Here is a 15,450-nt window from a genome sequence, read left to right as displayed (position 1 = left end):
TCTCTTCTTGCTCTTGCTCTCCGCCATAGCTCACTTCCAAGCTTTGTTCCTTCTCACCTTTTAGTAATCTCCTCCTCCACTAAGGGTGGAGCCTCACTAGGCAAAGGCTTCGAAACACTAGAGCAGGTGCTCAACTGTTACTTGGATCTCCAAGAATGGAATGCTTAACACCCCCCTCAGCTAGAAACTCCACAAATCAAACATCTCAATTCATGTACCCCTCCTAGGAAATGGGACCATAAAGCATGTATCCTTGGGACTCCAAGCTATATCTCATGAACACCTACAAACCTATATCACTTTTTCTTTAAGATATAAACATAGGTATCACATCCAAACACCCTGAAATAAGAGACATCCGACTTCTATCCAAAATAAGCCTCAAAGGGATTATACCAACCACAGCCGAAGTAGAGGATTGATTAAGAATGTGGACAATGGTGGCAACTGCTTCGGCCCAAAGATACCAAGGTATCTATCGATGCTCCAGCATAGTCTGCCCCATCTCAATCACATTCCAAAGCTTCCACTCCAATGTGCCATTCTCCTAAGGTTTATTCGTATTGGCAAACTCTTGGTGAATAGCATGATACGCACAAAAACAAGTTAGTTCATGGGAGACAAACTCCCCTCTCTTGTCAAAATGCAAGGACTTGAGTCTCTTCCTAAATATGTTCTCTTCAAAGATCAACCAATCCTTAAAATGTGAGAATTATTCAAACTTCAAGGCCAAGATATATGCCCATCCCATCCTCCTAAAATCATCAACAATTAGCATAAAATACAACTCCCCTTAAGGGATTCCATTCGCATGGGTCCACATATGTATGTCGAAACAAGCTCCAAGGGCTCCTTAGCCCATCGTGAAGCCTTGTTGGAAATAGCATCCCTATGTTGCTTGCCATGAATGCAAGATACACATGGCAAGTGGCTTACCCCAATCTCTAGCAATCCACATACAAACAACTGGGCCAAAAGCTGCCTTTCACAGGTACTTATAGTTGAGATGGCCAAATTGAGCATGCCAAAGCTTGGTCTAAGTCTGTGAAGAAAGACAAAGAGAAGAAAAGAAATAAGAAGACCGCATCTTGTAGACTCCATTCTCCTGGTGTCCTACACAAAGGACCTATTGAGAAACACCATCAAGAACTCGAAAGTAGTCCTTATCAAACTCACATGTTAAACCAAGAGCACAAATCTTGTGCACTGAAAGGAGATGATACTCTAGATCTGGCACATAGAGCACCTCTAATGTGTGGACACCACCTTGCCCATCCAGAATCAGGTGCATATTACCCTTGCCTTCGATGGGAACCAAAAGTTTTAGCCTTATTGATGAAGAATTCAAGAAGTGGCAGATTACCCTCCTCATTAGAATCAACAACAATGTCTTACAGAAGGATGTTGGATTTTTTGTATATCTTCAATATATGAATAGTTTTTCACAGATACAATACAAGAGAAGAAGATGGAGAATATTGCATACAAAGACAAAGAAGTTGAAGAGAAGGGTGAAATATTTCAAGAGGATATTGAGAACCAGTTAGTGCAAGGATTTGATGTTGGTTTATTTAAAAGTGAGAACATTACAAAAGTGGAAGAAAAGGAGATAGAGTTTAGTGCAAAGATTGAAATATGTCCTCTTGAATGTGTCCCAACATTTCCCAGTCATCTCATCAACAAAAAGAGATATGTATTGCTAAATGATATTGGAAGCATTTTGACCTTTGAGTTGTTCCTCTTGGTCCAAGACCATAGAAACTAACTCCTCCCACTTAAGGATCTTTGTCTGCCCAGAAGCAATCAAGGCAGAGTAGAATGCAATGAATCGGGGCAGTAAACTGAGAAAGAAGAGTTATCGTCATGTCCTTCGAGGTAATCACATTTCCCATTATCTGGACCTACATCAACAATTGTTGAAGCATATTGACATACTCCCTCATAGAAGAAAACTTCTTAGGACTCATTCCTCATCTAAACCTCCCCCAAAGACACCCGCTTCATCACGCTCATCCAATTGTACATTTGATCAAGCTCCAACCATATCTCTTAAGCCACTGTCAAGTGCTCGATGTGAGTAATGATAGCTGGAGTGCAAGAGAGAAAAAGAAAAGAATGGATGCAAGCATTCAATTCAATTTGTCCCAATGTGCCTGTATCCTCATTAACTCAACTTTCTCATCTACAGAAAGCTTGGAGGCATCATGAGCTATAGGATGGTCTATAGCCTCAGTCACGAGCTCCACCAAATAGTAAGACTCCAAGATGGCAAGCATCATTACGTGCCAAATGTGGTAATTCTCCCCATCACGCTTTTGATCCGATAGAAGAGCCCATAACATGAGGATCTTATGATCCATAATAGCCTAAAAACTCTACATCGATTTTGGTCAACATTGTAAATGAAATGACTTGCACAAAAACAAGGGTACCCCCTCTAACTCTGTGCACAATGCCAGTGCCTACTAGGGCTTCCTCTGCTCGTTCTCAAAGAGTTTCAGTTGCCAAAGGCTATAAAATCAAAATTTACAGCAAAATGTTAAAAACACAGTATTTCCTCCTTCATGAACAACAAGGACCTACAAAGAAACAACTTCGCTCCTCGCACAACCTATTCCCCGCAACCTCCAAGGTTGTGCACAAACCTATTTCCCCTTCTCTTACTTTCTCTGTATCTTGCCCTTTTTCCATCTCCCTACCATGGCATCATTCCAACTCTCCACTAAGGAAGTTTCAATCCCCAACCCTAAGGCTCTTGCAGATGCCCAATCATGGATTGACTCCTTGCAACTCACCAACTTTGTCACCCTCCCATGGAGCATTTCCCTAATCCACCCGACACCCAAACCATCATGGAGCAGCTCCTCACAAGCTCCATGGTCCACATTCAAGGCCACAAATATACACTCTACAAAGAGAGTGTAAGAGAAGCTATGCTTGCCCAACCATGGTGAAGCCGACCCACCAACACTCTCCATCGCGGCCATCGAAGACCTCTTCTGTCCAATTCTCAACAAGGATTACTGACTAAGGAACATCATTGATCACCACAAACCCAAGCTCAACACCCTTGAGTTCTTGGCAAGCCAAGGTGTTTAGCATCTCCAAGAAGGTAGCCTCTCTTTTCTTATGTCCTTCTGATACCCCCGTCGTCTGGGCCCATGTACTTCAGAAATGCCTCTTTGTCGAGGCGAAGCGCCTATCCCACAAGCTATCCTCTGCCAAAACCATGAAAGTGATGTATGGATAGCACTTTACCCTACTCTTTCCCCCCACCCACCTTCTTAACCCTCCCTACCAACTTTCTCACCTGTAGCAAACATCACCCACTCTCACCTTGAGACAAGAACCGCACCAAAGCCCCACCCCTAACCCTACTGAGGACCCCATAGAGCCGTGCGCTGAAGAACAAATCCTCAAAAAGGAAAACCAACCCACTGTCACCATTGCCTAGCAGCCCCTCAAATAAGACCCACCACCCCAAGAGTGATAACCTCCCTAATGCCCCAAGAAGTCCACCTCTGCCACTAGCCTTTGCGCTCAAACTCAACCTCCTCAAGTCAAAAGCCCAAAAGAGATAGTAGGAGAAGGAGACCACATATGACAACAAGCCCCCTGGTCTCACTTCTATCTTCACCAATCCAAACGGCACCTCCTCTGCAACCATGCTCCTCCCTATCAACTTGTCCCAGCAAACTGGTATTGATTCGCCTTGAGTTCAACAGGGAGATGGCTCACCAATATCAATGGGTTCTTGATCAAGCAATAGCATTAACAACAGGACCTCACCACCCAAGTGGACCGCCTCAAGCAAGCCAACACCACCCTCTCTTAGCAACTCCAGCGAAAGGACACTACTTTTCAAGAACATCACCAAAGGCTAGAGACATGCCAATAGGTGCAGTTGCCTTTACTGATGATGTTAAGAGGATAGCACAATAGTTGGAGTGGGAGTGTTTTTCTCCAAGCACGTGCGACTGAAGCAAAGAACCTGGATGGCATGACCCCGCTCTCCTGGGAGACAATTGAAAACTCCATCACAACTATAAAGTAGAGCGGCTCAAGAGATGGGAAAAAGCTCCGACGAGAGCTCCAAGTCGCCATAATCGACCCCTGTTCCAAGTTCGCGCCTCTGCCCGATAAACCAGATGAGCCGAACTCGGATACCAAGTTTGCACCCCTTGCCCACCCTCAGCCTTTCGCAACTCCTCCCCATCCACCACTGTACGGCGATAACACACCTATCGGCTCCACTCTACATCAAGCTCCGCGGCCCAGTTCCAAGTTCAAACTTATCACCTTGCCTCAAACCGGACTATCCACACTCCAGATTCTTGCAAACCAACCACCCAGGGAACAAGGAACCGCGGCTAAGCGCCAGCTACGCATCAATAAAGGCAAAGAGGTTGCCACGAAGCAGCGCATCGAGACCCTAAGCGAGGAAAATATATCTCCACAACTCCCAGCTCCGAACTTTTTCGACTTCGTCGATCTGAAGTGACAACTCATGGTGGAGCACTACCAAGGGCTGAAGCAATGAAATGTTGAAGCCACGGAGCAGATCCAAGTGCTTCAACAGGTGGTGCTAGACCTGAACTGGGACTCGAAAGTAAAATCCTACCTTCTTTGGCAGCACATTGTAGAGGAACAACGAGCTAGAGTTGCCCAAGACATATAAAAGGTCGATATTCCCTGTCCAAGTCAAGATTCAAGGAACCCACACCTTACACCAAAGCATTACCAAAGTTCTCACCTCCAACCCAAGGCCAGAGTCAAGAGGAAACCACACAAAGATCAGGGAGAAGGATTCCCAAATCTTGATGATCCAAGCAAGGGTCAAGGAGGTGGAGATTTCAATCCTAATGATCCACTCTTTGAAGATCCCTCCAATACCACCAAACATCCTAAAATTAGTCAATATTAACCAACTCTAAAGCCCTCCCCCTTGAGCAATGGCACTGCATCCATGCCCTTCTAAGTGCGAAGGCCCTCCCCCTCAAGCAATGGCACTACATCCATGCCCTTCTCAATGCGAAGTCCAAGCATAAGCTTGAACTTGAAGGAGTCCAAGCCCACCTTCTCTAGATTACCCTCGAGCACAACCCTCTGCAACAACAAATCCACCATCTATCTAGAGAAGTTGGCAACCAAGCTCATCTACCATAATGTCCGACGACCTCTCCTCTAGACTCGCATGGATCTTTGGCTCCAACAACCCCTACAATATAACCCACTTCCACTGCTCCGACACTAAACCCCCCACCCCCACAATACCCTGCTTTGACCTCCACCAAACCCTAATCCACCTCACCCCTAACTACCTCCCATCCCACCCCTAGCAAAGGCTCATCTACCATAATGTCCGACGACCTCTCCTCTAGACTCGCATGGATCTTTGGCTCCAACAACCCCTACAATATAACCCACTTCCACTGCTCCGACACTAACCCCCCCACCCCCACAATACCCTGCTTTGACCTCCACCAAACCCTAATCCACCTCACCCCTAACTACCTCCCATCCCACCCCTAGCACTTATCACCCCCTACAATATAACCCACTCCCACTGCTTCGACACTAACCCCCCTGACCCCCACAATACCCCGCCTTTGACCTCCACCAAACCCTAATCCATCTCACCCCTAACTACCTCCCATCCCACCCCTCCACCCTTAACACTTATCACCCCACCTCCGCTGCCACACTAAATCCAGGAGGACAATGTGCTAGACACAATGGATGAAGGTAACATCGATGAGTAATTTTGTTGGTCCACCGTGTGCCAGTATTAAAGGCGACGATAGTAAGCAACCTTTAAAGCTAGGAGACACCAAAGGTGCGTTAATTAGCCGACGGGTGCAAGAGCAATGAAGACCATCTAGCACAACACATGGACAAAGAGAATGTCACAACAAGCAACAAGCTATGTAAGGAAGGGAGCGAAGTGATTGAGCCAATAAATAGCACAAAAAAGAGCAATAAAATATATTGATCGGCTAGCAAACTATTAGACTACTCATAAATACATAAAATAATCGACAAACTAATGTCTAGGTACCACCTGGCACTATCCCAACTTGCAATAAGGTGCCCATAACTATTGAACATGCCCACTTAATTTGGGGAAATTTTTGTAAGTCCCTCCAAGAGAACTAGCTGAACCAAGTGTATCCTTAGAATGCTAGTCCAAGTGATGACTAACCTCCAACATCATCATCTCACAAGTCGAACTTCTAGAGACAGAGAGTACCTGTTAAGAGATTGCCCCCTAGAGCCAACTTGACAAAAAGATTCCCTATAAACCCCCATTGTGTGTCATGCAAGAAATTTGAAGAGGATGAGAAGCACTTATTTGGGATCGCCCTCATGTCTCCCTCATCTAGACAAAAGTCAGGCGTTGACTTTGAGATCCACGTGGAGACTGATCAACTTGGTGTTTGCTATTGTTATTGGATTCATTTGAAAGAAAAGAAAAGACTAGATTCTTGGGGGAAAATCTAAGAAACTTCCGTCTAGAAGACTGTGTTGCTGTCCTGAAATCAGTTGAGTCTGAGAATTGGATTGGATACAGAGAGAGAGAGAGAGAGAGAGAGAGAGAGAGAGAGAGCAAGTAATGTTAGTACTAGTAGTGCATGAAAAGAGAATTCAAACAGATGGAACTTTCATAAATAATTGCGAAAAGTCAAATTATCTTGCTATAAGGTGAGTCAGGACCATTTGAGATTCTCTAAAAGTTTAACTCTGTAACAGCTATGAATAAACTCGAGACATAAGGATACAGTAAAGCTGGCACGTAACAGCAATTACCTAGAGAAGGAAGGCCCCTACTTTCATAACAGAAAGGAATACATAATGAGACAGGCGTAACCGTACTGGGCACAACCAAACCAATAAAAGCATTCATTACCTGAATGTGAGGCCCAGTCTTACCTGAGTTATCTGGAATGTGAGGCCCATTTGTAATTCTTACGACAGTGTGGAGATGAGGATTGATGGACTAAAAAGAGACAAATCTACATTGAGAAGGAATATCCTTTGGAAAGGATACTGAAAGAAATCATCAGGGTTCTATATTGAAGCTGTGATACAACAAAACCAATATTGATTTGAACTAGCTAGGTGGTGATATAGAGCGAGAATTCACAGGGTCTCAGTTCAGGGTAGGGAATGTTGGTAAAGCTCTACTCTGCATGCTTGTAGCCTCTTCACTTGCTGTGTATGGTGCTTAGTGAGGCAATAGCCCAGTCTGTCTTGCAGCACCACCTCAGTGGCCGAAAAGAATTTACTGTATGAAAAATTCCAGGTCAAAAGGAAAATGAATTTGGAAGGAGGGGAACGAATGAATGGAGGAGGCACAGTAGAGGCCACTGCCGATGTTAGAGTATGTAAAGCTGTGAGGCAATCATGTTACCGTTTCATCTGAAGGGACTGACTGCAGATTCATCTGACAGGGGCGACTGCATGCATATAGATTGATGAATGCATGCACATATAAATGGTTGTGCTGGTGTGGAAGACGTTTACTTCATAGTTGGAAGCCAGTGGAGATGCTGGAGGAGGGGGAGCTGATGGCCACCCAGAGGAGGGAGATCGTGATGGCCAAGAGGCCAGCCCAGACCCAGATGATGGTCGGTGTGCGGCCACGGCGGCCCATGAGGCCCTTGGCAAAGGGGTAGAGATGGAGAAGCACCCAGACAGAGAAGAAGGTACCCCCCAGGAGCTTGCTCCACTCGGGGCTGGAGCTGTACACCGTCCTGGCAATGGCAATGGCAATGGCAATGAGGTTCACCATCATGATGGTGAGAGGGGGGATCATGAGGGCCGTCCACTTGAACACGTACAGGTCCGCAAATACATCTGCTTCATCCTCTGCAGTGGCCTTTGCTGTCAGAGTAAAGGAAATATCAATGCCAGCCACCACCTTCAGTAACCCCTGCAGCAGAGTTCCAGAAATACTCTTTGTTTAGCCATATAGAATCCTTGTTATCTTACATTAGGAGTGTGAAAATTCGAATCGCAATAAGTTTTTGGGCATTTTCCCATGTGGGAAAAGAGACTTTTTTCCCTTATTTTTACATTTAGTGTTCAACATCATGAGCTTCTGCTCAGGAGGCCCCGCATACCTAGCTAGGTGCAATTGGGAGCCTCCTGCCCCCAAACCGCACCTAGCTAGGTACATGGCCATGGTCCCTCCCTTGCAGAATCCCATGATGTTGATGTCATTCACAATGGCAACTGTCTAAAACTTTTTGTGAATCAGTTTCTTCAGATTTGTGCAAAATTGTAAGTCAAACGGTCTTTTCAGAGAGCTCTTTGAACTTTACACAACTTTGAGAGGGCTTTTTTGAAACTTGAACAGCTCTAGGATGAAACGAACCCATCTTTTTCCCCCAACCCTACCTGCAGCACTGCAGCCAGATGCGCACTGGTACCCCCAATCAGCCAGAACTGCTCATTCCGCCACCACTCCTCCAATGTTATCCCCGACCACCTCACCTCCAGCACTGCCAGCCCGCACAGCGTCACCGTTATTACCAGCAGGTAGATGAGAAAAACCGTGCTGAGAGTCTGCACGATGAACTGGTTGCTGAACAAGGACAGCGCTGGCAGGAAGCAGTAGACCAGCAGGAACACTGAAGTGAAAGGGTAGATGCCCACATTGAGGTAGGCTATCCGCTGCAGCAGCTTCATCCTCGGCCCTGCCAGCAGGCCATTGTTGCGTGAGAAGAAGATCTCCACCGACCCAGTTGCCCAGCGGAGAACCTGGTGAGTGTTCACCAAAAAGCAGGGTTTAGCATCCAACAAATACTTCACTTTCAAAACAGAACTCCTAGGAATAATGACTTTTAATGCTAAGTTGTGCAGTTCAGATCAGCTTTCTGTGCATGATAAATTTGTCTCCAATAAAGACTTTGAATGCAGGTTGAGCTGATTAATGCACTACCTTCTAAGGCAGACTACCCTAAATGAGATGCAATGTTGGATTGTATATGTAGCACAGTTTGGTGTGCAAGCCTTTGGCTAAGCCTGCTTCAGATGATTTCACAAATTTGAACTAATTTGAGCCACAAAGAAGACCCTAGAAAATTCCCAAAGAGCTCATCTGTCTTATCTTTCACAGACCTGGTGCAGCCTGTCAGTGAGATTGATGGGCGCTGTTCCACGAAAGGCATCACGCTTGGTCACGCAGTAAACTGAGCGCCAACCCCGGTTGTGCATCCGGTAGCCAGTGACCACATCCTCTGTCACAGAGCCATAGATCCAGCCCACACTGAGGCCCCACTCGGTCTTGTCCTCATAGAAGCAGGAGATGGCAGAGATGGCCTCGGCAACCAAACCAGTGGTGAGGGCCTCACGGGTGGCAGTGAGGGCGCCAGCATGGCGGCCACGGCGGACACCAGGCTGGCCCAGGAGGGGCCTCCCCTGGAACTCCGCCACAGGGATGGAGGCCAGCAAGATATCAGAGCCGCCAAAGGGCTTGGACAGGAGCTGGGTCTCCATAAGCTCGGCATCTTCCAGGGAGGGTGCAGCCCGAGGGCTGCCACTGCAGCACCAGCCCGAGCACCAGCCACAGTACTCGCGCGCCAGCGGGGGATCAAACCCATACAGCGCTACCCGCCTGAACATGCAGCCTGTCCCCACGTACATCGGACCCTGCAGTCCATCCAGTGCCCGCATGTTTCCATCGAAGAACACTGTGTTGTGGTTCGCATACCTGTTTCAGTGAAGCAAAGCAGTGTTCGGCATTCACAAATCAAAAAAGAACATTTTTGAGATCTGACAGAAAACCTACAATTTTCCACCAACAATATTTTTGAGAACTGATACAAAACCAAAGGTTTTGATATTTGTAGAGTGCAGCGTGCCCACAACAAGTTTTTGACATTTTTCAATGTGAGAAAGAGGCTCTTTCTTATTGTTTTTTTCCCTACAATATTCAACATCTCAAGCTTCTGCTCAGGAGGCAACAGTAGGCTGGCAGCCCCCTGCCCGCAACTGCACCTGACTAGGCATGCAGTCCCTCCCTCACAAAAGCTCATGGTGTTGTCATAATTCACAATATGGGAACTATGGTGAGAATTTGTCTAGAACTTCTTGTGAAAGCTCAATGCCACAAAAAGACCAAACCAGTTATAGAAAGGCAAATAGCCTTTAGAGCCTCAAAAGCTTCCAAAATATTTTTAATACAATATCCTCATTTCATAACAGTCCACAAGTCCGATAGGCCCCTAATCTTGAACTAATTTCGAGTCAGCTGAGAGTGCTTCATCAAATGCAAACCTATTTCAGACTTAATGTTCTGTTGATGTTTCCAAAACACTCCAAATAAAAATAAAACCTCAGGTTGTCTCAACAAGCCCTCATTTAATAGAAGTCAACAAACCTAATAACCAAGTCCTTTGTTTATTGCAGTCACCGTTAACAGGTTTTTTCTTATTCTGTGTAAACAAGTCTTTATTTTATAGCAGTTACTGTTAACAGGTTTGTTCTTATTCTGTGTCAGCAAGTCTTTATCTTATTGCAGTCAGCAAGTCTAAGAAGGGTTTTACACACAGCAGAGTTTAGTTGTCTACCAAGAATATCAAAACACTGCATTAGGATGTGAACCGTACCCCAATGGAGAACGGAGAACAAGGGCATAGTTTTCTCTGCAAAGATTAGAACGACACAGCAGTAAACTCCTGGGAGGATGGGTACTGTTTGTGTGCAAAGGCCCTCTAATTGCCGAAGCAAATAGCATCTGATCTGAGAGTGCTTTATCAAATGCAACCCTATTTCAATGCTCCCAAGGTTTGCAGTTCACTCCACACAAAAGCTGGGTTTTCTCTCATGAACACTAACCTGTCATTGGGATCGATTCCCTCGAACCTCTGAGGGAACTGCACATAGCACACATTCTCTCCCTCTGCCCCCAGCATGAAGCACATGCCTTCCCTCACAGCCTGCGAGTTGTAGATGTAGTGATCGCAGTCCAGATTGAGTATGAACGGCCCATTGGACATGATCGCCGAGGCTCTAACCAGTGCGTTCATCGCACCCGCCTTCTTGTTGTGGTCATAGCCTGGTCGCTTCTCTCTCGACATATAGACTAACATCGGGAGACGAATGTCCACCTCAGAGGTGTCAATGAGGTTCTCTTCATCAGACCCCCCAAACAGGGGCTCATCACTGGGGGGACGAAGCATTACCTGAAAATTCAGATTCATTGTTTGATCAGTTCCAAGTGTGATCAACTTGAAGCTTTGTATGTTTCCATGGTGTACTCCTACTTTTCTGACCAGTACAAACATTGAAACCTCTTGAATATGATTTCCAGTGCAATCAAATCGAAGTTTTTGATACATGAAAGATCAAACCACAGCTTTTGATACATGACACAGTAAGGACAGCATGGATGCAGACAAAGCAATAGCAATATGCTTGAACAAAGAAGACAAAGTAATACCTAATAAACTTCAACTTGAAGCTTTAAATATTTCAGTGGCGCAGAGTAAGGAATCAGATGTCGCCAAAAAATATTTGCGCAGCACAACATTTCATCAGTCCCAGTGAAATCAACCTAAAGCTTTGAGGATTTCACAGTAGCCCAAGAAGTGTGACAAAAAATCATTATGCCCAAAGAAACAAAAGATGACAAAGATTTCATAGATTTGATCAGCTGCCTGTGCGATCAACTTTAAACTTTAACCATTTCAATGGTAGAGTACTGAAGCAGAAACGCACACAAATCAATGTGCACAAACAAAGGAACAAAAAAACCATCTGATCAGTTGCAGTGAAATCAACTTGTAGCTTTTAAACATTTCAATGATCCACTGCAGCAAGGAACCAGATATGCGGATACAAAATTCAACGTATGCAAAGACAGAAAAGGTAGAACCTCATACATTTGGTCGGTTCTAATAGTATGACCTTGAAGCTTTAAGCAATTAACTAGAACAGCAGTAGCAAAAAAATTGCGGACAAATGGATGTGGCAGAGAAAGAAAACGTGATACAACCTAGGGCAAATCAATGTGGCACGGAAAGAGAACATGATGAAACCCCAAAACCCTCGTACACGTTTGATCAGTTCCAGCTTTAATCATTACAATGGCACCGTAGTAAGGAAGCAGAAGTGCAAAACAAAATCAACGTGCGCAAATGAAAGAGGGAGACATGGTGAAACCTGGATGATGCCAGCATGATCCCCTCTGGAATGGTCTTTCCCTGCTGTTGTCCAAGTGCCAGGCCAGTGCGTGCCATCTGCCATCCACGTAGCCTTGGGCACATCCAGGGGCTCGAAGAGGTCAGTCCCACGCTCCATCTGTGCACGCTTGGCCTTGATCTCCTCGCGGGCATTGCAAGCATCAGAGCGCCGCCGAATGACATCCGGGAGGCTGTTGATGCGAACCTTGAACTCGTCGTACTCGCGCTTGACCCTGCGCCGGTCTTTCACAAAGTCCTGCCGCACCTTGTTCTTAGTCGGGTCCCCTTTCGTGCTGAAGTAGCTCTCCGGATTGCGGGGCTCAATGTTGTGCTTCCGGCAGAACGGGACCCAGATGCGGGCATAGCTCGCGGCCTCCGCCAGAGCCTCGAATGTGAGCAGAGCTCCACCATCGTCAGAGATGTAGCAGGCCACCTTGTCCACGGGGTAGTCCACAGCCAAGATGGACAGTATGGTGTTGGCAGTCACCAAAGGGGGCTCCTTCTCTGGATCCGCAGTCGAGACGAAGAAATCCACACCTGGAAGATCAGACCTCCCTAAAGGATTGTCTGGGTTCGGGCATTCAAATTTCTCCTTGAGGGCTTCTAAATCGGTGGCCCTGTTGATCGGCATCAGCTTTGGCAACTGGTCGAGAATCCAGGAGAATGCGAACCAGATCTCACACACCACTGACATCCCCCACAGCCATATGGCATCCGTGTTGGGATTCCGGATTCGCCACGTGAGGAACAGGCTCAAAGCGATTAATCGCACAACCACAATCAACCTGTGGCCACATTCAGTACTTTAGATTACGAATGAGCCACATTTTGCTAAAGGGAAGAAGCATGGCAGTGCTGGATAAAGTGGAGTAGTATAAAGTTGCTGTATTCACACTGCTGAATAAAGTGCAGCGGCATATATTTACAGTGCTGAATCATGAGCAATAGCATCAATTCACAATATTGCAAAGAAACTGTGAAACAGATTTGAACACTAGTGACTAGTGATACAGAGACTCTCAGGATTCACCTGAGGATGCCAAAAACAGACTCCCTGACCTGAGGTTCTAACAGCAAGAAGGGGGCAGTTTAACGTGATTTGTAATGCCGCATAAAGAGCAGTAGCATAACAAACAGTGCTCACAGTGAAAGAACGTGGGTGCGCAAGGAAGAAAGGATGTACAACATTTGACGGAGACCCTCCTTGAGAATGTGGAACAAGAGAGTCACTACCCTCACCTTAGACAAAGAGAGACTACCCTGACCTGAGACTATGAAAGAAAGAAAGGGAAATGAGCTTCTTTTGGTTTATTACCTGTAAGGACTCAGAATGGCAGCTCGGATTCGCACCTCTCTCGCCAGTGGTCGCGACATCTTCTCCTTGAAATCTGACAGTGCACCATCGAAGCCTCCATCACCATCATAGGCCTCTTCCTGAGGGCGGAGGGCATTACCATAGCCATAGGTGCCTTTGGTCTCGTAGAGCCAGCGGGTGTGGTCGAAGGAGTCATGGTTCTGTGCAGCCATGAGCATCTGGGACTTGGAGGACTTGACCAGGGAAAGGCGGCGATCCATGCGGGGCTCGATGGGCGGGGGCAGGGGAAGGCGGTCGCCGCCGTCGTCGTCCGCGGCGGTGTCAGCAGCCTTGTAGAGCTCTTTGCAACCAGGGCAGACACCACCGGACTTGAGGGCGTCTACATAGCAGTCGCGGCAGATCCTGAACTTGCACTCGCATGGGAGGAGCTCCGCCCCCCTCTCGTCGCGCATGGCCTTGGCATCGCAGCCGTCGACGGCGCAGAGTCGCCCGCGCGCGCCAGCGATCTGCGGGTGCGCTGCCGCCGCCTCATCGTCCACAATCTTTTGCAGCACTCGGCCGCGCGTCAGGCTGTTGTGCCCGCCCGTGAACATGGTGTCCGACACCACCTGCTGCTCTGCCTTCGTCGCAATGCCCGGATCCGCCCCTGCCACCGCTATCCCTGCAGCTGCTGCACCGCCATTCGCCGGTTGATTGTCCGGTGTTGATGGGATGTGCACGGTGTAGTCCATCTCACTGATATGCCCTGACACATCAAACTCATCCCTGGAGAGAGGCACATACCGCCCGCTGGACGTCCGCCTGCTTGTGTAGCTGCTCGCAGGCGAGAGGCTCTTTGGTAAGGTTGGGCTCGGAATGCTTGAATTTCTGAATGACCTCCCCATTGACCTCGACAGGGTTGACGGTGTGGACGATGTCATGGCGCAATGTCACGCGGTATATGAATGGCAGGTACAAATGCGTGTGTGTGTGTGTGTGTGTAGTAGTAGTAGTGATAAGGCGAATGAGGTCTCTGTATCTCGCTTTCTCTGTGTCTCTGTATCTCGGTTTCTCTGTTTAATGTGTCTGTCCCTTCGTGAAAAGGCAAAATGTGAAGCTCTTTCTCTGTTTTCCTTTGTGATAAGCCAAAATTCCGTGCGCACTCAAATGAAGGGGCGGCGTATGGTCTTTTCTTTTCGTTTCTCTGTCGACGAGAAGATGAAGTGGAGGAAGAAGAGGAAGACGAAAGACAGCAGAGCAAGAAAGCGAAACAGCTCAGAGCTGATCAGAATGATGATGATGATGAAGGGTTTATTAGCTACAAGGGGGGAAGAAAGAAGGGGCGGGAGCCAACGATGAGCTTACTGGCATCTACTCTCTCTCATAGAAAGAAGAGGAGAAGGGAGTCTCACAGAAAGATGTGAAACGCGGAGAGAGAATAAAATGTGCAATAGTAGGCATCTCATCTGTGTAGAGGCGAAGGCGAAAGGATGCTAGGAATACGAGACAGAAGAGACAGAGAGAGAGAGAGAGAGAGAGGAGCACACACTCTCTTTTCGTCTCTCACTCGAAGCACATGGTAGCGTCGGGACGCGTGAAAGTGGAGACAACGTGTATTAGATCTGCTAATCGCGCCATTAGCATTCCTTAATCAAGGTTTAGAGCCGCTACCATTTGATTCGTTAATCAAGGTCGACAGTTTAGTGCAGGCTCCCTTCCAGACAGACACTAGGGCATGGCACATATATACATATATATGTATATATATATATATGTATATATGCTCGATTTTGGCTCTCGCCCTGGGCCCTGCCCCCCCCTCTCTCCTGCCTCTGAGATTTCTGCACCGATTGATGATGACAGACGATGATGAGATTTTGCGGGTGCTGTTGACAAAAAGGTTTGCGGCCCTTTTTTCGTTGCGATAAACCAAAACTTTCAAAAGATTATTCCCCCTTTTAAAACTCA

General features: G+C 46.9%; 1 protein-coding gene across 1 annotated transcript; it reads right to left on the bottom strand.

Moving 5' to 3' along the window:
* Positions 1–6,684: 6,684 nt before the first annotated feature.
* LOC148039435 (cellulose synthase-like protein D3) lies at positions 6,685–15,032 on the bottom strand. Its single transcript, XM_087690642.1, has 6 exons — positions 13,504–15,032; positions 12,169–12,973; positions 10,843–11,189; positions 9,124–9,715; positions 8,401–8,763; positions 6,685–7,933 (listed from the first exon to the last, which is right to left on the bottom strand). Exons 1-6 carry the CDS (start codon positions 14,421–14,423, stop codon positions 7,526–7,528), a joined length of 3,435 nt encoding a protein of 1,144 aa, XP_087546768.1. The 5' UTR covers positions 14,424–15,032; the 3' UTR covers positions 6,685–7,525.
* Positions 15,033–15,450: the final 418 nt, after the last annotated feature.

Source organism: Lygodium microphyllum, chromosome 2 (assembly GCF_053477565.2).
Source record: "Lygodium microphyllum isolate KBCC chromosome 2, Lygodium_microphyllum_v1.1.10, whole genome shotgun sequence".
Taxonomy (NCBI): domain Eukaryota; kingdom Viridiplantae; phylum Streptophyta; class Polypodiopsida; order Schizaeales; family Lygodiaceae; genus Lygodium; species Lygodium microphyllum.
Note: the sequence above shows the minus strand (reverse complement) of the source record. Positions and strands in the feature narration are given on the sequence as shown.

Coding starts and splice junctions, on each gene's coding strand:
- LOC148039435 (XM_087690642.1), bottom strand. CDS start 14,423: ATGACATCGTCCACACCGTCAACCCTGTCGAGGTCAATGGGGAGGTCA. Junction 11,190..12,168: donor ATCATGCTGGCATCATCCAG/GTTTCACCATGT, acceptor CTGAATTTTCAG/GTAATGCTTCGTCCCCCCAG. Junction 9,716..10,842: donor GGAATCGATCCCAATGACAG/GTTAGTGTTCAT, acceptor TCACTGAAACAG/GTATGCGAACCACAACACAG.